The 21,904-nt window shown below is 34.4% G+C and overlaps 1 protein-coding gene and 1 long non-coding RNA gene across 2 annotated transcripts; one reads left to right on the top strand and one right to left on the bottom strand.

Annotated features, from left to right (window-relative positions):
- Positions 1-5,878: 5,878 nt before the first annotated feature.
- Positions 5,879-6,780, top strand: LOC110021493. Its single transcript, XR_002293658.1, has 3 exons — positions 5,879-6,034; positions 6,170-6,225; positions 6,491-6,780. It is a non-coding gene; the product is annotated as an uncharacterized LOC110021493 (long non-coding RNA).
- A 3,807-nt stretch (positions 6,781-10,587) lies between these two features.
- LOC110021376 (beta-D-xylosidase 4-like) lies at positions 10,588-15,492 on the bottom strand. The gene is made up of 7 exons (XM_020719850.1): positions 14,797-15,492; positions 13,113-13,394; positions 12,793-12,962; positions 12,493-12,590; positions 11,963-12,313; positions 11,450-11,875; positions 10,588-11,366 (listed from the first exon to the last, which is right to left on the bottom strand). Exons 1-7 carry the CDS (start codon positions 15,196-15,198, stop codon positions 10,795-10,797), a joined length of 2,301 nt encoding a protein of 766 aa, XP_020575509.1. The 5' UTR covers positions 15,199-15,492; the 3' UTR covers positions 10,588-10,794.
- Between the last annotated feature and the right edge of the window lie 6,412 nt (positions 15,493-21,904).

Below are 21,904 nucleotides of genomic sequence, written 5' to 3'. Positions count from 1 at the left end.
ACCGACAAAATCTTATTTTGAAATATTATTATTGTTTTCATAAACAAAATTATTTAAATTAAGTTTCAATTAATAAAAAAATATAATTGAATAAATTAAATTAACTAATTAAAAATAAAATTCATAAAATTCATTTCATAATTAAATATTTTGATAACATAATATTTACAAAAAAAATATTATATGTCCGGTAGAAAAGCTTTCGAGCCGGTGCATATCGAGACAACCACCTGATCATTGATATAACTAATATATTATTATCAATATATATATATATAGTTTAAAGATATATATATATATATATATTATCAAAATTTAAAGTGGGGCTCAAGTATTGTATAAGCAAATATTTATTGGTGGCTTTGTTTGATTAAAAGTACTAAAGTTGAGTCCACAACCTCATAATGGCCAAGTTGATTATTTTTTGTTAACGTTGGCTACCATGTGTGCACACGAGTGTGTTGGGGTGTCTGTAATTATGCTTACACATGTGTGTTGTTGCTATAAAAAATTTAGATTTTAGTAAATAACAAAAAATGGTTTTAACCACATTAAATGATTTTAATTGCCAAAAAGTTGCTAGAAAATATTTTAAATTAAAAAAAAATGGTGACTTTAATCCCCATTTTCGAGTGACAATATATCCATTTGTAGAGGAAATCTCACAATTCTAAATTCTTCTCTCATAAACTTTAGCTCATTTTCGAGTGTGTTTCTACACAAAGTTGGAGACCATCTTTTATGACAGAGTCACGAGAAAACCTTCAGCCCTCCTTTACGCGCTCTCATTTATTCTTATACTTTATTTTCTTCTTTTGAAAAGTTTAAATATTATCTCACAATTATGAAATGTACTTCCCGTTTGCAAGGAATGGACCCAAGTAGGGTTCACGGGGGGCAATTACCCTTCTCTCAAATTTAGATTTTTATTTATATGGAAGGAGAATTTGGCATTTTTGCATCTCCTGGAATATATGTTTTTCCTCTCTTGAAATATCACTTTGCCCTCTGTCACCCTAACATCTCCAACATTGAGTCTAAGATGACAGTTTGCACCCGAATCTCAAGCAGAACCAGGGGGGGTTATTCTTCTTTAAGTAATATAAAATATTCAATCTTGCTTCGTATACGCTAATTTATTCTTCATAAACTTAATTCATTCTCTTAAAAGATGTTAAATACCTCCCTATTCATGAAAATAGTTCACAACTTTGCAAGCTTCAATCTTTGTAATAAGCTCAAATTACTTTCCTCAAAAGTAGTTAAAGCCTATCCTAATGTTATAGAATATGGTTCCTCATTGCAAGTTCTAGTACATCTTTATCAGGAACAAGAGGTTGTTCTTTATAAATAGAAATATCTCATATTCATGAATGGGCTCTAATTCTTTCATCGTAAAAATGGCCTAATAAGAGTTCATCCATTAAGGGAGATCAAGATTCATTGCCCTCATGACAAGGCTCAGTCTTTCCTTTAATAAGACATTGATCATTTTTGTATGATTGATGAAATTTGGAGAAGATAGAGAATTGCACTCTATGGAGGAATATCCAATTTTTTAATGTATTTTTAACCATTAATATTATCAAGAAAATGTTTTATTATTAATAAATGCATCTTTTTACGTGTTATTTGTTTTAAATATTAGCATATGAGATTGATCAATGTACACGATCGAATTGATGATGTTATTACTAATGATTGTTGACCTCTTAATCTATATACAGAGCTGACTAAGGGTGTGTTTTGGGTGGCTCATTGCTTGTGGCGGTATATTGGAGAAAATGCCTACCCATTTGTTTGGAGTGCTCGAGCAACGTTTCCCAAACGCCATTTTTTTCTCTATAATAGACGTGGCCGCGAGATTGACCCCACGGCCCGCGTTCGTTCTCAGAAGAGTTGCCCCGCTGCCCGGTCTTCCTCGCGTCCATCTGCCTCTTGTGAACCCTCCGCTCTCACGACAAAAATCTTCGACTTCGTGAACGAACCTTCGCTGGCTGGGAAGCAATTAAGGGATCGCGGCTTACAAAAACCACCAAAACTCCTTCGGTCTTTCTCATCCTTTCACTCTACTTTGCTTGAGATCAGTGTGGAAGCGAGGGAGATGCACTGTAAGCATCTTTACCATCAAGATTCCATCTTGCCATGGCTCGCACTATGAAATTCCTGCATGATATGCCAGCACCAGATGCCGACTCATCAAAGGGGCAGTGGGGCGGCAGAAACAGTGCCTAAGACTTTTTGAACTCTTTAAGGTACAATCTACATAGAAGAGGTTGATGAAAGTACATCAATTTATTTTAGACTATAATCCTTCACATTTAATTTATTTTAGACTATAAATCCTAATTGCTAACCAATTGACCCCTTTCTGCCTTACTAAATCCAAACTATGATTACCACCATCAAAAGAAAGAAAAAAAAATCATTCTGCAGCATTATGTAGTTTAGAAGGTGTGGAAGCATAAGTTGAGTTATAAATACAATTTAGGAAGATTTACGTGTATACCTCTTCAATTTTGCATATATACCATGTGGTCCCGACTGTTCATATGCAACAGTATAACAATGTATTTGATTATATTTTTCACTTATTTTTTTTTACTTTACAACAGTACGAAAAACTTGATCCTGGAGAAAATAAGAATTTGACTTTTTAACTTATATATATTGAGATACTACGCAAGTATAAGTATCGTTATCAAGTAATATAGAACCTTTTGATTAAGCCTTGAATATCGAACCCACAGGGACTGTTCACAGTACGCGATAATTAAAGTAATAAACTTTCTACTTTAAAAAGACAAATACTTAAACTATAGTTTTTATCACGGGAATAAAATTTAAACTCTTTTTGGTATTTTTAATGTTTAAAAATGAAATAAAAACTTACTAAAGATAACTTGAGTTTATGTCAAAAAAAACACTTAATCTGGAATATCTTTTTCCTTATTATGAATCAGTAATAAGTATAAGAATTCTGTTGTGGAAGTATTCAAATTGTGTTATGTCAAATATAAACAATATTATTTTTTACCCTTACTATTTTTTACCCTTACTCCCTTACTAGAGATGTTATAAAGAACATTGACTAATTTAAAGTTTGAATGGTTCTGAAGATCGTTTAGGCAGTGAAGATACTAACTCTCACTCTAGAGTTCCCCGGTTCCCTCCACCTAAGCATTAACATCTCATATAAAATTCTAAAACAATAAACTAAGTTGGGGGCTTTATTCTGTCACTCTAAAGTCCTCTAACTCTACACTCTTCAAAGATTATTTTCCTATTTATTTGCACTCAATCATATGAACTAAATTCTTATTCATACAATCTCATATGATTCTTTCCAATTGTTGACTGAGACAATACAATCCGTGTTCTTACATGTTCTCACAACAAATTTTAACATCTAGATGGGTCACATTAAGAAGTAAATGAAGTGCATGGAATTAAATCATCACAACTTCTTTCATTATTAAAGATTAATGCTCTCCACAACTTCCTTCCAACACTTTAATTACTTATCATTTTAAGGAGAAAGATAAAGAAAACTACCCAGAATCTATAGAGAAAACAAAAACACAGTTTAGTTTAAAAATAGAAATTATTATCAAACCAACAAGAAGTCTTGATTAAAACTAAAAGTAGTTTCAAACAAAGATAAAAACTTATCTTCCTCCACCAAACTCTTGAAGTTTCTTTGAATCTCTTCTCTTTTACAACACTCTTAACCCTCAAAATAAAACTAAAAACAAAAGGAAAAATAAATTCGCGGTTCCTGAAATTTTCTCCACAAACTTCTTCAAGAGCATTTCAAAACTCTTCAGGACCTTTCTAAAAGTCTTAACTTTCCTCTTTTATAATTTTTCAAGAGGTGTTTTGGTATTGCTTCAAAATGTGTCCTGATTCGATGTATCTACCAATTGATGTCTCCTTTCACAAGTCCTTTAATTATATTTTCGGCCTTGGTGGTTGTAACCACCCATTTTAGCTAATACGTGTCTCAAATGTCCCTTTGAAATTCGTCAAAATGAATTAACCCGTCAAGTAACTGCATTGGCACGTAAGCACAAGGTCTCTGGCACTTAGGTGCGAGCTTCTCTATTTCACTGGCGCTTAAGCGACGATTCTTGCATTTAAGCGCCAAAATACTTTTACACCATTTTTGCATTTTTTGCTCCAAATTTGATTCTTTTTCACTTCTTTTAGCATTTTTCATCTTTTTATTTATACCTGAAAGAAAAATATGCAAATACCTTCCATTAAAGCGCAATATCTCAAAAATAGATATAAAAATATGTCTAAAAACACTATATTGTTTAGGTGTATCACCATCTCATCTTTGTAATGGTATATATATAAGATAGAAGAATGATCGACGATGAAGCAAGAAAGTATAACGAGAAAATTTACACCAGAAAACAGTAACACAGTGTAACACATAGATTTACGTGGTTCGACAAATTGCCCATGTCCACGCAGTTGCAGAGTATTTTACTACTTGAGGAATTTACACTAGCTATTCGTCTGGACTTACAAGAGGGATGTCTCACTTCGTTGTTATCTCCTCTTCTCTCTTTACACCGAGATACACCAAAGAAGATAAACTTTCAAGAGAAATAAACCCAATTTTTCTTCTACCACAAGCCAACAAAAGAAGTCAATGGAGAACAATCTTCTTCTTCTTCTTCTTTCTTTTTCCTTCAGCCGTAAGAAACTGCTGCTTGCACTTCTCTTCCTCTATCCCGAGGAAGCCCAAAGAAGAACACAAAAAAAAGTTGTGTTGTTGATCACACTCCATAGGAAGAGAGGAGGGTACTATCCGCGACTTAAATGTGTGGGGCAGCGTCGATTTGCAAAACGGTAGAGGAAGCGGGAGCTGTTCGCGAACAACAGGCTTAGTTGAGCTGTTCATTTTAAAAGTTAAAATGTTAATATTTTGTTTATTCAATACGAAAGATTTAAGTGATGTAAATGTTAAAAAAAAAAAAAAAAAAGAAAAATTTAAGCCATTGTTGGGTATAAATGTAAGAAAATTATTTATTCCTTTAAATGCAGAATTGTAAGCATGCGCGCACTTTTTTGAAACAAATATTAAAGCTGGAAAAGAACTCAACCAATCACATCTCTTCTTTTCGAAAGGTATTGAAAGGATGTCTCCATAATTTAAAGTGGTGAATTATTCTTTCGCTTCCATTAGCCCACGTTCGTGCCAATCGCCACTCACTCAAATAAAATAGCCGAATAAATGGCATTGAATAATTAGAAAATTGACGACATATTGGAAGTTATGATAATGTAAATTTTAAGCAAAAAAAAAAACTAAGAAATTAATAAAATATAATATATAACAAAATAAAAAAAAAAATAAAATACGCTGTAAGGCAAGGACTTATCAAGATGTCAAACACTCTAGTACTCTTCTTGCCCAAGTGAATCTAACTAAGGGCTCGTTTGAGACAGCTTATTTGGTGCGTTGACGTTTTGAAAATGCATTTGATTTGTTTGGGTAAACTATGTTTTGGCAGCTTATGCGTTTTCAAAAAGCTGAAAATAGTGTTTTGACAGCTTTCTGGTAAAAATAAAAATTTATAATAACCACCGTACCTAACTTATCAGCAAATTATTCAATAAGCTACAGATGCCCGAAGCAGGCCCTAATAAGTTAATTTTGATAGGATTCGGTGCACCGCTATTGTCGGAATGACCGTACCTAATTATAAGTCCTAATTTTCAACGACACTTTTAATAATTAATGACTAATCTAATTGTCACTAAGACTCGACTTTTTAAAAGAAAAAAAAAGCATTCCCAAGTACAAAAATATTGTGAATTGCCTTCCTCCTCCTCTATAAAACACCAACATTGCTTTAAGCTTTACTCACACATGAGATAGAGAGAGAGAGAGAGAGAGAGAGAGAGAGAGAGAGAGGATTGATGGCTGAATTTGTTCAGCTGCTGATGCAGATGTTGTATAGGTTCTTCCACAGAGTTGGGAGATTCACCCTGCTCAAATATAAAGAAGATAAATTAGGTTTTTTTTTTTTTTTGCGATTTATTTATTTATTTATTTATTTATTTTCCTATAGCACAATATAAATTACTTATCTCAGTTGAATTTTCTATGTTTTTTTATTATGATTATTTTCTTAATTTATGTGACATGAAGAAGTTAATTATGAAGAGGAAGAAGAAGATGACAAGGTGGAAATTTTAAGCCTACAGGTGATGATCTTTTATTTTTCAACTTAACTTAGCTTTTCTCACATATGAGAAAATATTTCGTGCGGTGGTCTCACATTTGGACGACTGTTTGGACGGGCCGTCATGCGATTCATGGCGGCACGATTGTATCTATATCGTTGTCCAGATGTACGATCCACGTCACACAATATTTTTCGCTCGCATATGATGAAGTATTGATGTTCTTTATGCTTAATTGTTGAAAGAAATTGTCTTGAGGTTTTCAATTTGGAATCTCTCAATTCAGAGCAGAGAGATTAAAGTGAGTCTGGCTTCAGCAACTCTTCCAACCCCAACGCCATCACCAAGCCCTCAGACCGAATAAAGAGTGATGGACGGTCGAGATCCTTTTGGATCTTCTATATGCCGTGCTTTATTTTCAATTAGTGAGGTAATTAAGGTAATTATTATGTATTATGCATATTATTTGCATGAGGTTTAGTGGAGTTGGTGATGAAGAAGGCCATGATGTGGTGAGTGATGTAATTATCCTCTTTAGAGGTATTTTATTATAAAAAAAAAAACTATATTATAAGAGTTGGTTATGTGTCATAAAAGCTTAGGGACATTTTTATAAAAGTGAGGGCATTAAAGTTATGGAAAGGGTGAAAAAAGAGAATTGTATGTGACCCTTGAGGGAATATTGTTGGCTTTTGTTGAATAGTGTTCTATCTTGATTCAAATTTGCCTATATATGGATAAGTGTATGGGAGAATATATTAAGAAATAAAAATATTCTCAAAAAAATAAAATTTATCAAAGTAAAGAATATTATAGAGTCTTATTATATATATCAAACATGTGATAATATGTGATAATATAATAACCTCTAGAAACTCTTATTTTTCTTTTAATATTTGAAAAATAAAGGGTCACATATAGTTTTATTCAATAAAAAAGTATATAAAGGAGTCCATCAAAATAATTAAATAACTTGCTAGTAGAATTACTAAACAACCAAATAGGGACAAGAGGAGAATCCAAAATAAACTCTGCAACTTGAAGAAAACCTTTGGAATGCATCTCAACTCCATCAACAACGTGAAATGTGACGTCCAACGTACAAATCTTATACAGTGACAACCCCAACTGCAAATAATTTACTTCCACATTTAAGTCACTTGGAGAATAAACAGACTTAATATCCAACAACTGTGGCTCTAAAGACATAAGGACATAAGATATAATCCACTATAAATGGATATTTGAGAAGTTCAAATCCCCACACAAAATTAATAAACAAGATCTATGATATGAACTAAGTGCGGCGAAGCACTAACGACTCACGCAAGTAAACGTGTTATATCAGTAGTATCCAGAATAAAATTTCGGGTATAGATCTCACAGAGAGTGGGATGAATCCAGAAAGAAAAAAATATAGTTTTACTAATGTCGGTCTTAGCATGAATGGTTCAATTTGTTGAAACTAAGAATTTTTTTTTATCTCATTTCAATTTTAAAAGAAGTTTATCCTAACAAGCAAAAGGAGGTTTTTAAGAAATTCAGGCTTTGAGAAATTTCCCTCCGTGAATTGATCTAGTGAAGAATAGAATTGAAAACGTGATTAAAATTTAGTGTCAAACAACAACTTTTCTTTTCCTTATCTACTTCCTGAAGTTTAGGGAAATTTGGTTGTCAAGAGTTTAGTTTTCTATATCTTTTGAACAACCCAATTAAATATTATCTCCCAAAACGTTGCCATAAACTCAAAAAAAATAATCCTATTCCAATAATTTAACGTGGTTAACCTCTTTCATTCCACTAAGCATCCTTCCGGTTCTCAAAGTTCAAGAAGGATGTTAACATTCCTGTTGATCAGTTAGAAGTAAATGAAGCAAAACGAGTTAACTCAACACTATTATGACAATTCACAAACGTGTCACATAAATAGTTTCAATATTATCTTACCGCTATTCAATTCAGGGAAGAATTAGAGGATCTACTCACTCTTCATTCTAAAAACCATCATATCAAACTTTGAGTTAAACATGGAAATCATACACCACATTTTCACATAAACTAAAACGAAAATCCAAACTATAAATGTACTTATGTCCTTTTCTAAAGCAAGATGGAAGATATGGAAACAAGCAGAAAATTCACCTTTTGATCCACTCAAATCTCTCATGTTTCACTTAAAAACTCCTTGCAAAGCCTCTGTCTACATTTTCAATGCTCCATCCAAAATACAAAAAATGAAACCCTCTTCTTCATATCCAACATTTTTATACTTCTCCAAATGGAGAGTCCCGTCTGAACTACACAAAACCGTAAACTCACGTGAACCGGTGCCTGGGCGCCTAGGTGCTAGTCACTAGAGCCTAGGCTCTACAGTTGCAGCGCCTACTTTCCACCTTCTTGAGATGAATATTTGGGCGCCTAGACGTTGTTTCGTGTCGTCTAAGCATTGCATGCACCTATTTTCTACCTCATGGCGCTTGGGCGCTGTGGGTACCTACTTTATGCATCATGGCGCTTAGGAGCTGCTCCCTCACTTAGCAATATTCTGGATTTTCTTCAGTTATGATGGCTCGTTTTTCCTGTAATCTGTAAAACACAACATAATTGCCTTTCAAAAGAATAAGATTAACTTAAAAACATATTAAAAAGAACATGACAAAGCATATTTTCTATACACATCAATCCACAAGAATGAATTGAGAGGACAAGAATAAGAAGAAAAATATGAGCTTAGAATCCCCCGTAACTAAAACCTGAGAACTCCATCCATGAGATCGAAAAAATTCCTAATACAGTTAATTTGTCATGTCACCTCTAAAGTCATCACAGCTCAATAATAAAGTACAATATCTATAAACAAAATCACCAAAAAAATAACTCATATTTAATATTTTATTTGTACTTATTTAGACTTAAAATCAACAGTAGTATATGTGTAGAAGAAGAAAAGGAGATGGCATAAAACCCAAACCAACTTCCAATCCATCAACAACTCCAAATAATCCAACTAACATCCATAAAGCAATAATTCCAAAATACTTATTTTCATATCTAAGAAAACTTAAATTTTAGAAAGAGTGTAAATAGTACTCTGATTCTCTGTTTTGAATTTTCACCTCCTACTTTTCTATTTTATGAATCAATCCAAGTACAATGAACCGTAACTTTCTTCGGAAGATATGAAAAGATCTTGTTTGCAAGATTAGAATGGGATATCCATGCTCGCCACATCTTTTAGGATGTTGAATCTTTCTTTGAAATGTAGGAATTCATATAGTTCGTGACACCACACAATTCGATATAAGATTCTGCGTGGATAAAATATCACTAAACAAAACATGAGAAAGTGAGAAGAAGATGGATCATAATCCATGATGAATGCCCTCCTCTCTCTATCGGATTCCTTGGAAGAAGAGGGAAAAATTATCAGAGAACAAGGAGTCCCTTCACCCCCAAAAAGTTCCCCCTTCCTCTCTTTTATACAGGGCAATTAACTATAAAATAATGAATACAATTTTCTTTCCCTTCACTGGCAAGCCTCCTCTGCAAAGTGAAGGCTTTAATTAGGGCAAAGTGTTCATCTGATGCACAACCCGTTGTCTGTGAAATGATGGTCATACTTTGTCTCAATTGATGGGCCAGAGCTTGAAAATTATCTAATGCATTTATTGTTGCTCATATCCGACCTATCCGTATGATAGTTCGTCCACCTCGGCCGGTGGGCTCGGTCATGACACTTAAATGAGCAGGCCCGATTCAACCTATTCAGTTGATCAACTCGACTCGTCCTCTTCGGTGAGTGGTCCCAGTATCGCCAGTTGGTACAATTGTGTAGAAACAGGAACCCCAAAAAGCAGCAAATAGGGAGAGAACTATGATTTTAACAAGCAAAAAGAGAAGAAAAGGAACTTAAAAACCCTAAAAGAGCTCTAAAAATTAAGACTTTCGCTTCTCTTCAAGGTTTTTAATAAAATTTCTCCAGTAATTCTAATTGATCTAAAGTTTTTCGGTTATGAATGTTTTAATGAGATGATTTTAAAGCTAAAATGAACATAAAAATAGAGAATGCCTAAAAATTTGAAGCAAATACTTATATATAAATATGGTCCCTCATGCCAAGTTAATTATTTAGAAAAAAATTGTATGCATTTCTATGACAATGATGATCGAAACTGCTTTTCTATTAACAAGGGAAAGATAAGAACGATCTTGAAAATTTCATTGATTGCCTTTGCACTTGCATACCTTAATTAATGGTCTTATCAGACTTAAATTGATTTATATGATTATCTGAACAAATGTGAATCATATATATAGTTACAATTTTTTGCACTATATCTTCCAATTTCCATCATAAAAATTACATTTTATTTCCTGATCTTGCTCACAAACCAAAAGAAGCCACTTGATATCAATTAATCCGCTAAATTTCCTTTAAATTGGATTCAAATTAGAATTGGATGAATGAAGAATACAATAAACCTTCTTCAAGGTTACAAATCAATCAACTAACTTCCAAGGAAATAAATTCTTGATTTCCTTCGGAAGCTCCACTTATTCACTAGCAAATCCAATTTTCACCCCAAACCCTCAAACTCCAACGGTCAAGAAATGTTTCAAATCTCCCACATGAAGCACATGAGATCCCAACGCCACTTTCCGATTCCCCATCTCATCCACCAAACTCATATCCCTGCAGAAGTCCACACTGAACACCACATTCCCCGCAGCCTTCGGCTCCAGCTTCAACTTCTCGAACCCCAACAAATGCTTCCTCGGCGCATTATGCACCGCCGGCGGCGTGTAGAAGAGAAAAACCGTGTGCCCTCCGGCCATGGCTCCACTGTTCTCCACTCTCATGTGAACATCAAAAGCCAGATTCTGGCACAAACTATCTGCAACATCGAGGGAACGGCAGCTCTGTTTTCGGCATTCATGTCCCTCTTCAAGAGGAATGGAGACGTGCTTGGGAGCATTTACAAGACTGTGTTTGAAGCTCGTGTAGCTCAATCCATCTCCAAACGAATAGACCACATCGCCGGTGTAGAACCTGTAAGTCCTGCCAGGGTAGCCCGTCGATGAATCCGGCCTCATACGCATATCAGTCATCGGAACCTTGTCGGCGAATGATTGAGGGTACCAAGTCACCGGCAACCTCCCACCTGAGATCAAAATAACCAAAATCTCTGAGTTCAAAACCTTGCTGACAAAAAAAGATTGAATTTTTAACGGTTTATAAACTCACTTGGATTAAACTTTCCATACAAAACATCGGCAATTGCGCCACCACCAGCCTCACCAGGGTACCCGACCCAAAGAATGCTCGAGATTTTATCATTGTTCTTCGCAAACGATACATCGAACGGCCCGCCGGACATGATGACGAGGATCACCAAGCCTTTAGCGGCTTTGGAGACCTCTTGAACAAGGATGGTCTGCTGTCCGGGGAGGTTGAGGTCTGTTCTGTCGAAGCCCTCGCGCTCGATGGATTGATCGGCGCCGACGATGAGGACGGTGATATCGGCCTGTGCTGCCGCCTGCTTCGCTGGGTCTAGTTGGAATCCGTTCGCTGAGCAGCTGACATCCGAGCAGCCGGCGATGGCCGTGACCTTTGAGTTCGAGGTTGCTTGAATCAAACCCTGCAGAGGTGTTGTGTACTTGCACGGCGTTCCTATCGATCGCAGATAATTTAATTGTTATGAACTGATTCATGATCCTATAATCATGCATGACTTTCAGAGATGTAAATTGTGCATACCTTCATAGTTACCGATCATGGTCTTGGTGACATTAATGTTGGGGCCAATGACTGCGAGGGAACCCATGGAGGAGGGATTGAGAGGGAGGGTATTCTTGGAGTTCTTGAGCAAGACGATACCCTGTCTTGCGGCTTCGCGGGCCAACTCCTGGTTATCTTTGGTGCAGACATCGCTAGGACCCAGCCCGCCGTATGGAAGCTTTCTTGGATTGCCATCGAAGAACCTGAGTCTCATCTGGGTAGCGAAGTTGTTCGTGATCGCTCGATTGATGTCAGCCTCGGTCAGTTTCCCAGCCTGGACTGCAGCCTGGCTATGCTGGCTCAGGAACGATCCACAGTCAAGATCAAGTCCTGTTACAGCACTCGTGTCTGTCAAGCTTATAACTTTATTGTAGCAAATAACATGTAATTCGAGAAAATGGAAAAAAGGTTAAATTTTGATTGATGTTAAGTATGAATCTCATAAAATTATAATTATGATAAGATTAGCTATATGTGATAATTGGATGGGAAGTAGTTCCATCACTTGCCAGATTTGATGGTTATAGCTGCTGCATCCTCAGGAGTCTTAGTGTAATGTTGGGTATTGTAGAGCACATCAACTGAATCACAATCAGAAACTATATATCTGCAACAAATAAAATTCGTTTAAGAAACCAAACAGTGAAGTATATGGTTCAAAAAATGCTACAGAAATCAACAGCATTTCATATTTTTAGCAGTATACTAACAATCAGCTTAAAATTATATATATCAAGAGTTTCGAAATTCCAGAATTTAAATATTTTGAAATATTTGAGAGTTTTGAGAAAAGGAAGAAGAAGAGAGACCCATTAAGCTTCCAGTTCCCCCTAATGGTTCCAGCAAGTAGATCAGAATCAGCACAAGTGGGCTTTCCATTAACCTGGTTGTAAGAGCACATCACACTCGCCACGTTCCCATCAATCACACAGCTCTTGAATGGCGGATTGAAGGTGTCATCCAGATCCTGCTTTGTCACCTAAACGCCCCCAAATAAAATAAAAATTTAAAATCCTTCCTTCTTGTTGCAAAAAATTGTAGATTTAGAGAAAAATAATTTATTACAGCATGAAATTTAAGTAAAAAAGGATTCTTTCAGATTGAATGAACAAATTTTGATTGCACTTACAATTGCGTTAAAGCTGTAGCGCTGTACCCCCTTCCAATTATCAACATCATAAGCAGTATAATGCTTGCAGCAGGCCCCAACCTTGAGCTTATCATGTTCATCAGCTTCCTGCAAGCCTTTAACATATGAAGAACCGTATTTGCTCGATAACAACGGATCCTCGCCGGGGGTCTCTTGCCCTCTCCCCCACCGAGGATCTCGAAATATGTTCACGTTCGGGCTCCAGAATGTGAGTCCAGCCAGCCCGACATTGTACATTGCTCGAGCTTCCGTCGAAACCACCTAAGTTTAAGTTATCAAAGTTTTTTAAAAAAATTTCATCAGGATCAAATCCAATTTACAGAATCATAAACAGAGTGGATAAATATATAATTTACATTTATAAGTAGCTCTTTCTATTGATTGACAGATTGATATATTCTTGGAAGCAATACATATGCATGTGATCTTCTAATGTCATAGATTTGCAAACTTTATCAGAAGGTATAACTACCAATTATTGTAAGGAGACATTGACATCTCGACTAAGAACTTCATAATTTCACTCAAGGCAAATAGTACATGAGTAGGCTTTCAGTCAAACCATTTAATACTTTTTTTTTAATTTTCTAATGGAGATATTTCATAATATGCAAATTATTTCTTTACTTAATATATTAATTTGGAAAAAATAGGGTGCTATTTGAAAATGTGCTATTCTATGAAGATTCATCGGGAATATTTAAAGTATTTAAGAAAAAGTGGATAAGTATCCCTTCAACGGCAAAGCATTCTGAACAAATTTAAGGTAGCATTAGTTATGCAACACTTCACGCCAAAGCAACATATTATTATACACAAACATTACAATGATAATCCAAACATCTTATAAGCAACAAATAATAATAATAATAATCCAAACATAGTTAAATGTGAGTCTCCAACTTTGAATTTAGGAAAAAACATGCAAATCTTAATGCTTGTCAATGAATGAAAAGATGAATTTCAATTTTAAAAGCTAAAATAGTGGTACTTCTCATGTGAAGTGAGAGATTTTGAGGATTAGAAATGTAAGAAAAATGCAAGCTTAAGGGTGTGTTTGGATCAACTTCTGCTAATTCAGATAAGCAGCTTATCCTGAAACGCGTTCTGCAGGTGATCTGCGCAGATTGACCCGCGGCTTGCGTGTAGTGTAAAAACACAACCGCATTTTCGAATAAGCTGCCGAAACATGTTTTCCAAACGGTGAGACTGTGTTTTGAAAACGACACCCGCACTTATAAGCTGCCCCAAAAGGCCCCTAAATGTTAGATGTGCAAATTCATAATAATTGGGTGGTATATGTAAATCTTTTTAAATATATGATATAAATTCCTGATATTGATAGAGAATAATTAACACAAATATCAAAAGTATAAATTGATATAAAGGGGTAATTTCTCCTTCTCACAACAAACAAAAACCCATGTAATTTATCAACCAAACAATTTTAAAAAAAAATTTTTTTTTTTACTACAGAGACTGATGAAAACTAATTTATACTCAATTTTTTACCAATTTCTTTTTTAATTTTCAGAGAGAGAGAGAGATAGAGAGAGATCACAGAAACAATTAATCGAACACCAAACACACCAACCAGAGCTTTTTTATTTCACTGAAAGCCATTCAAAGTCAAAAACGTGTTGTGAAAAGCGCAAGATCTTACCTTTCCAATCGCTGTGAACAAAGAAGTGTTAAAGGACGCGGCAGTCAAAATCACTTGAGGAAAGCTGGTCGCTCCAGGTACCAAGCTCGAAAAATGGGTCCCCGGACCAACATAAGAAACCCCATGAAGCGCCTCCGACCACCATTCGTAGCTCGGGATCCCCAGCCTCTGCACAGCACCAGCCTTATTGCCCAAAAATCCAATCTTTTCTTGCAATGTAAGCCTCCCAACTAAATCCTTCACTCTGGAATCGATATTCAGACTCCGATTACAGAAGGCGAAATTTGCTAGGCTTGGATTCCCATCGATGTCGCACGCAAAGACGGGGCTTTGCGCCGAAACAGACCTGAAAGAGAGAAGACAGAGGAGGAAGAAGAGGGAATAAAGGTCGGATCTTGCCATTGTTTCCGGCGAACCCTCTGGATTTGAAATGGGTGTTTGGAGCTCGCCGGCCCTTTTGGTTTGGCTTGCGGAGGTTGTGGAAAGTGAGGAGGGGATATCGGGCTTATATAGTGGGAGAGATGGTTGCTGTTTTTTCCTGCTACCCGTGAAGGATACGGAATTGATTATTTAGATTTTTAAAGTCGTTAGGGGGAGTTAATTGGATGGATGGGATGGGATGGGATTTGGGGGCGGAGGGGGAAGAGAGAGCAGATAGAGGGAAGGCTTATGGGGCCGGGAGGACATGGAAGATATATTGTGGGCTTGCCATGCTCTCTAAATTCATTTTCTTTTCTACTTGTACTATTTAAATGTTTTTAAATATTGATAGCTAGAGATTAATAGATAAACCGGATATTAAATTAAGATACATATTATCATAAAAGAGTAGAGGTCTTCCACTTTTTTTATTTTATTTGTCAAGATTAATTTCCTTAATTACCATTTATCTCTTTAATAGTTTCTTATCCATTTCAATTTTGTTGGATAATACTTAATATAGTTTTTTTATTATTATTTAGTCTCAAAAAATCTTGAAAAATTGAACTTTGTTAGATATTTTCCTCTTTCATACTATGAAATTCTCCGTTAATCATGTTATGATCAATCTACTGTATAAACTCCCACCCCATTATTAATAATTAAAATTTCATTTTTAAACATTTATAAGTTTCTCAACATAACTACATCTTCATTTTTCAACATGTATGACCTCTCCTATCTAGTGGTAACCCTTTCTTATTGCACTACCATAAGCTTAAAATTTAAGAAGGTAAACTTATGAGGAAGAGTTGGATCATTGCTAACGTAATTTTATTGAAGTTTTTAGTTGAATTATCTCTTTAATTCCATTTATATTGACCGTAACTCAAATGAACGGTGAAACATACCAATAATAGATGTTGGGAACTCAATAGGCTTCATTTTTCTAGTCTAGCCTAGTAAGAGGCTTAAAGCAAATTGGTTAGCTAATGGGGAGGATAACCTTTACTTCCTCTTTGCTATTAAATGAAATAAAAACTTTATGTTCACTAAAGAGCTATCTACTCTTACTAGATGTTTCTACTCTCATGTTGCTATTTTAGTTGCTATGAATGGACTTGTTCTCTCCTATATTTTATCGCTCCCAAATTGATTATATCTTCTTTTTTTTTTTTTTTTGCTTTATTCCTCCTCATTTATTTATTGACATTATCTGTTGTGTTTCTAATATAGAAGTCAAGAATGTGGTATTCTATACCATAATATTTTCACACTTAAACTTAATGATTGTTCTATTAAATTATTATCTTTCTCACATGATGTAATTAGCAATGTTATTTGTAATCCAATTAAGGATTCTCTTTTATACAATTAGTTATCCAAAATAAGTCATGGTCATTGCCATTGTTTTCATCCCTTTAGCGTGTCACAAAGTTAACATCTCAGCCTTTTTGTTCATCTTTATTTTTAATTTTTTTTTTAAAGAGCTAATGTGAAGTTGCTAGCTAATAAATTAAGGAATTTCATTGTTTTGAAATTAATCAAGCCCAATATGACTTTACTCAAAAATAATTAAAAAAATATTTGGATAATGTTGTTATGACAAATAAAATTCATAATGACCTAGATTGGACTATAATGATCTGTACTCAAATACATAAAAATGGATTGCAATTAAATCAATACAGTTCAAGTTTGAACTAAGAAAAAAGTGATTTTAAGCTTACTCATATTTATAATCTTTTTTTTATAATTCTAGCTAGACATGTACCAAGCCCTTATGCAAATGCTATGCAATAACAAAAGCATGGTCATATGTGGAGTAATGTTTTGTTTTTGGTATATGATGTAAGATATTTTCAAAAATAATTTTATAAAATAATTTTCAAAAATCTATCTTCAACAAAATAATTTAATTTCAAAAAGCTAAAAAAATAATTGAAGATCAACTATTTAAAGCCAAATACTTCATTTGGTATGTATTTAACTTTGGCTACAACCATTTTGATAATACATTAATTTCATCTCCTCCATTTTCAAATAAACTTAATATTTTGTATTTTGTATTAATTTTTGACATTCCAATTAAATATTCTTAATAATTAAATACTACAATATCATCATTAGATTGAATAATGTTTAAAATTAACCTATTAATTAAATGAATTAAGTCTCTGAAAATAGCTTAGAAATCATAATAAGATAACTTCTTTAATTAATTGATTTAATGCTGGAACAAGTATGCCTCTAGAGAGCAAAAAAATGAAAGTGATAAAAGCAATAATAAAGAAGAATATTCTCAATTATGAAGACATAAATAAATATTAAGCATGAACTATAATATTAATATGAAAATATGATAATTATAATAAATATAACATATTATAACTTTACTTTTGAGGACCTCCCTAGTTTCAATAAAATTTTATGAATTTTAATAATTAGTAGGATTTAAATCCTCTTTAATTATGGTGCTAATTTCATCATGATTATGATAAATATTATTCAGATTTAGAAAAGTTAAAATAAATGCCCTCAAAGTTACTTCAAACCAGCATATATATATATACATATTTAGGGCTGTCAAAAAAGCTCGTTGTTTGCAAACAGCTCTTGTTCGACTTGTTAAGTAGCTCGTGTTCGGCTTGTTAAGTTAAATAAACGAGCCAAACACGAATAAGTTTTTAAAGCTCGAATTATAAACGAGCCGAATATGAACAGATCTTTGCTCGCTGGTGTTCAGCTCGTTTTAGCTTGAAGTAAAAAAAATTAAATAATAATTTATATAATAATATATTATACATATTTTTTATATAAAAATATATTACATATATTTATATATAAGTTTAAATCGTAACTTCTCGTGTGGTAATGTAGTTATGCGCCTTTTTTTTTTGCATATATTCAGAGTAGGTTCGAATTCAGTACTCAACATCTATTTTTTAGTTTAATTTTAATGAACCAATTTCAAGTGCAACACGAGCCGAACACGAACACGAATATTTAAATAGAGCCGAACACGAACTTACTGCTAACGAGCCGGTTTCGAACACGAGCCAATTTCGAACAAGAACAATTTCGAACGAGCAGAACACGAACCCAGCCTGAGCTCGCTCAAGCTCGGCTCGTTTACCGCCCTAATCATATTAACTCCTATTGGAATTGTAAAATTCCTTCTTCGCATAAAAAAAGGACAATTTAAAAAAATTATGCAATGATCTATAATGTATTTTTAAAATTTCCTATAATATTTAATATATATATATATATATATAGCGATTGAGAAAATAAACATTATAGTAAGAAAAAAAAAAATGACACTATGAAAAATTTTCAAAAAAACATGAATTGAAGTACAATTATATACATAGTAGTAATAAATAAGCCTTGACGAATAGTTATTGAGTTTTCATGACCAAGTCAGATATTATTAATACACAATAACACTTAAAAAAATATAATAAATAAATTATAAAAAACAAGTTTAAAATTAGAATGATATTTGATGGATATTTGCTTATCTTAATGTTATTGAAATTGAACGATTTTGTGCTCATTAGATTTGTTTTGTCGAGATATTTGATTCGATTATAAGTTTACCAGATTCAAACTCCTTTTCAACTTTCAATTATGTCTGAAAAGCTTTTAAAAGTAATTTAAAGCTTGATATAAGTTTGATTGGACTCAAGGTGCACCAATTTGTGCATCGTTGGGTCAATCTGATCGAGCTGAAATTTGCCTGTTTTATACGATATTTAATTGTAGTACTAATATTATTTTTCAAAATTTTATCGAATACATCGATATTTGTGTCAGTTGATATTTATGACTGTTTTTTTTCCTTGCAAAACCAATCACAATTTGGTATTTTTGTAATGCCAAAAGCTATGAAATGATTGTTTAATTAATGTTCGATTAACGTAGACATGTAACCATCAAACTAAAAGCAAGTTGGCCAAAAATTAATTACATATTAATATTAGTGTTAAATATTTGATAAAAGTTTGATGGTGTGCGGCCCAGCCTGACGTGGATGATAATCATAATTACAATTATTTATATCGAAAAAATATTACAACAGGACTCCGCAGGTAGAGCTACATGCAGAGCCCAATAAAATTACGCCGTGGAGGTGATCTTCCCGGTAACACAAGAGAATATTCTCCTCGTGTTATTCAGGTGTTATTGTGTGTTATTCAGGTGTTATTGTATGTTATTCAAGTATTACTGATGTGTTATTCTGTTATTATAACACCGAGAATATTCTCAGAACACAATAACACATGAATAACACTTAATAATCTGCTGATTATTTATAATCTGTTGTTGATTATTTATAATCTGCTGATTCCGATAATCTGCATATTTAAAATAAGCTGGCTTGCTATTTGGGACAACTTATTTAAAATAGCTTATTGGTAGCTATTGTTGTATAAATGATCTTTCTGTTCCTGTCTAGTAAAATTGTTTGAAACTTAACGAAAATGAGAACATCAACATATAATACTATGAGCATATAGTGCAGAAACATGAAAATCATCACAAATCAGTTCCAAAAGATGACATACAGTTATCACACTCTCGTGAGTATCAGAAAAAATAAAAAAAAAGATAAAGACATCAAACAAGTTTTATTATGCAATTGTGTAAGGTTACATGACTATGAATCTCAAGGCAGAACATTACAAAATACTCTCAGCTAACCTGATACAATCAGTGGTCCTAATTCTTCTTCCAGGGAGGGAGAGGGCAAGGGAGATTAGGAGTATCTAAGGCAACACTTGTGGCTGAACGCGGGGCGCGGGTCTTTACCCGCTTCGAAGACCCTTAAGGAATTCCCGGACGCGGATGCGGTGCGGCATGAATAATTTGCACGAACGCATGTTACATACAGTGTGGCGGCGTTTTGAACTACCCGTTGGAGACTATTTGGACACTTTAAATTAAAGTCAAGAAAGAGAAAAAAAGTCAATGTAAAGTTAAGTCCAATGATATTTAGTCTCCCTATGAAAATCGTTTAATTAAAAATAATGACTTGAATATGCTTTTGGAGCAAATAACTTTTTTAAGCAGGGGTTAAGTGCAAAACAAAAACATTAATACCCGAATTCCCGTGAACGTGGGCCAATCTAATTGGCTATTTTTGATGTCATGGGTGAATCTTCAACGTGCCGTTAACCTATTGCTACCTAACATACGTCACGAGTAAACAACCACCAATCAATAGCTGAAATAGCTGAAAATTCTCCACGTAAGCAATTCAAGTATGGTTTTTATTTGCGGTCCAAATAATGAGTGGAATATTTCGTGATGGAAGTGGGCCTCCCATGAGCTGTACAGGCTTCCGAACGGGATCTGGGCCGTCATTCAGTGTGCCGAAGGTTGGACCCACGCGGCTTTCCCGGATGCTGCGTTCGGCTTGCCGATTAAGGAAAAGTTGAAAAATATAAATACATTTACAAGTCATTATCATTTTATTTGTTGTGCGCTGTTAAATTTGCAGAGGCAGTGATATATTAATACCATAATTGATGTCTTCTAGAATATTAACAGTGGTAGAGTAACAGACTATCGTCTTAGTATTATATGAAAATTCAACACACACAGATGAAAAAGAAACAAGCGGTGATGACTCTATAAGTTTTTCATGGAAAGCCCGCAAAAGAGAAACCACGGAGTCTGACCTAGTTAGAGAGATTCACTATTGACTGATGATTACAGAAATTCCTTGTCCCGTAGATAGGAAAGAGTAACTATATTTTTTATATTATAATGTCGACTAGCGTCGTCTGGTTGATGATAATTGATGGTAGCTAGTTGTAGTCGATGATAGTTGGCAGAGGTCGACGACGGTCGGCCGTTGTCGACGACGGTCGGCCGTTGTCGACGACGATCGGTCTACGGTGGTCGTCGACGATCGACGATGATGTTGAGCTACAACTTCTCCTTAAGGTCTTAGGCTCTCTCTATAGACTTTAGTTTCCCTTCATGTGAGACGTGAAGGTCTTTTTATAGTGTTTTGGGTGCAATTAAAACAAGAATATCAACCATTTTAATCGGACGGTCCAAAAAGTTTCCTTCGATCATGCGGCATTTAATGGACATTTGTGTGCCTTAACGATGTTTGAATTGAGTGATCTTAGGCTCGTTGGATTTGTCTTGTTGAAACACTCGATTCGAGTATAAGCTTGCTAGTGTCGTTTGACCTTCAAAATGTGTCCAGAAATCTTTCTAAGGTTGGTTTAATGACTTGATCTGAGCTTGATTTGACTCGGATTGAACTAGTTTTAATATCATTAGGACTGTTTTATTGAGCCGGTCAGTTTGATTGTAAGTTTGTTGAAATCGGAGCTCTGCATGACATTTTATCAAGATTTAAATGTTTCTTCTTTAAAATATCATCTCGAGATTCGTGTCATGCTTCGAATTCGTGTCGGATGATGAAAATTTGTTGGTGGCGTATCAATAATATTTTATAGTATGCCCCCTTTGAATAGTCAGAAATAATATTACGCATTAGGGGAGCGGTGAAATGCGTTAGGTAAGGAAGGTCGACAGTAGAGGTCGTGTGCTATAAAATTTGATATCAGCATACGGTGGTGGTCTGACGAAGATGAAGATGGTTGTCTAGCAACTGAGTTTAGGCGGTGGTGATGACTTGATGGAGGTGGTATGGCAACAATAA

This window comes from Phalaenopsis equestris, unplaced genomic scaffold (genome assembly GCF_001263595.1).
Source record: "Phalaenopsis equestris unplaced genomic scaffold, ASM126359v1 Scaffold000134, whole genome shotgun sequence".
NCBI classification, from domain to species: domain Eukaryota; kingdom Viridiplantae; phylum Streptophyta; class Magnoliopsida; order Asparagales; family Orchidaceae; genus Phalaenopsis; species Phalaenopsis equestris.
Note: the sequence above shows the minus strand (reverse complement) of the source record. Positions and strands in the feature narration are given on the sequence as shown.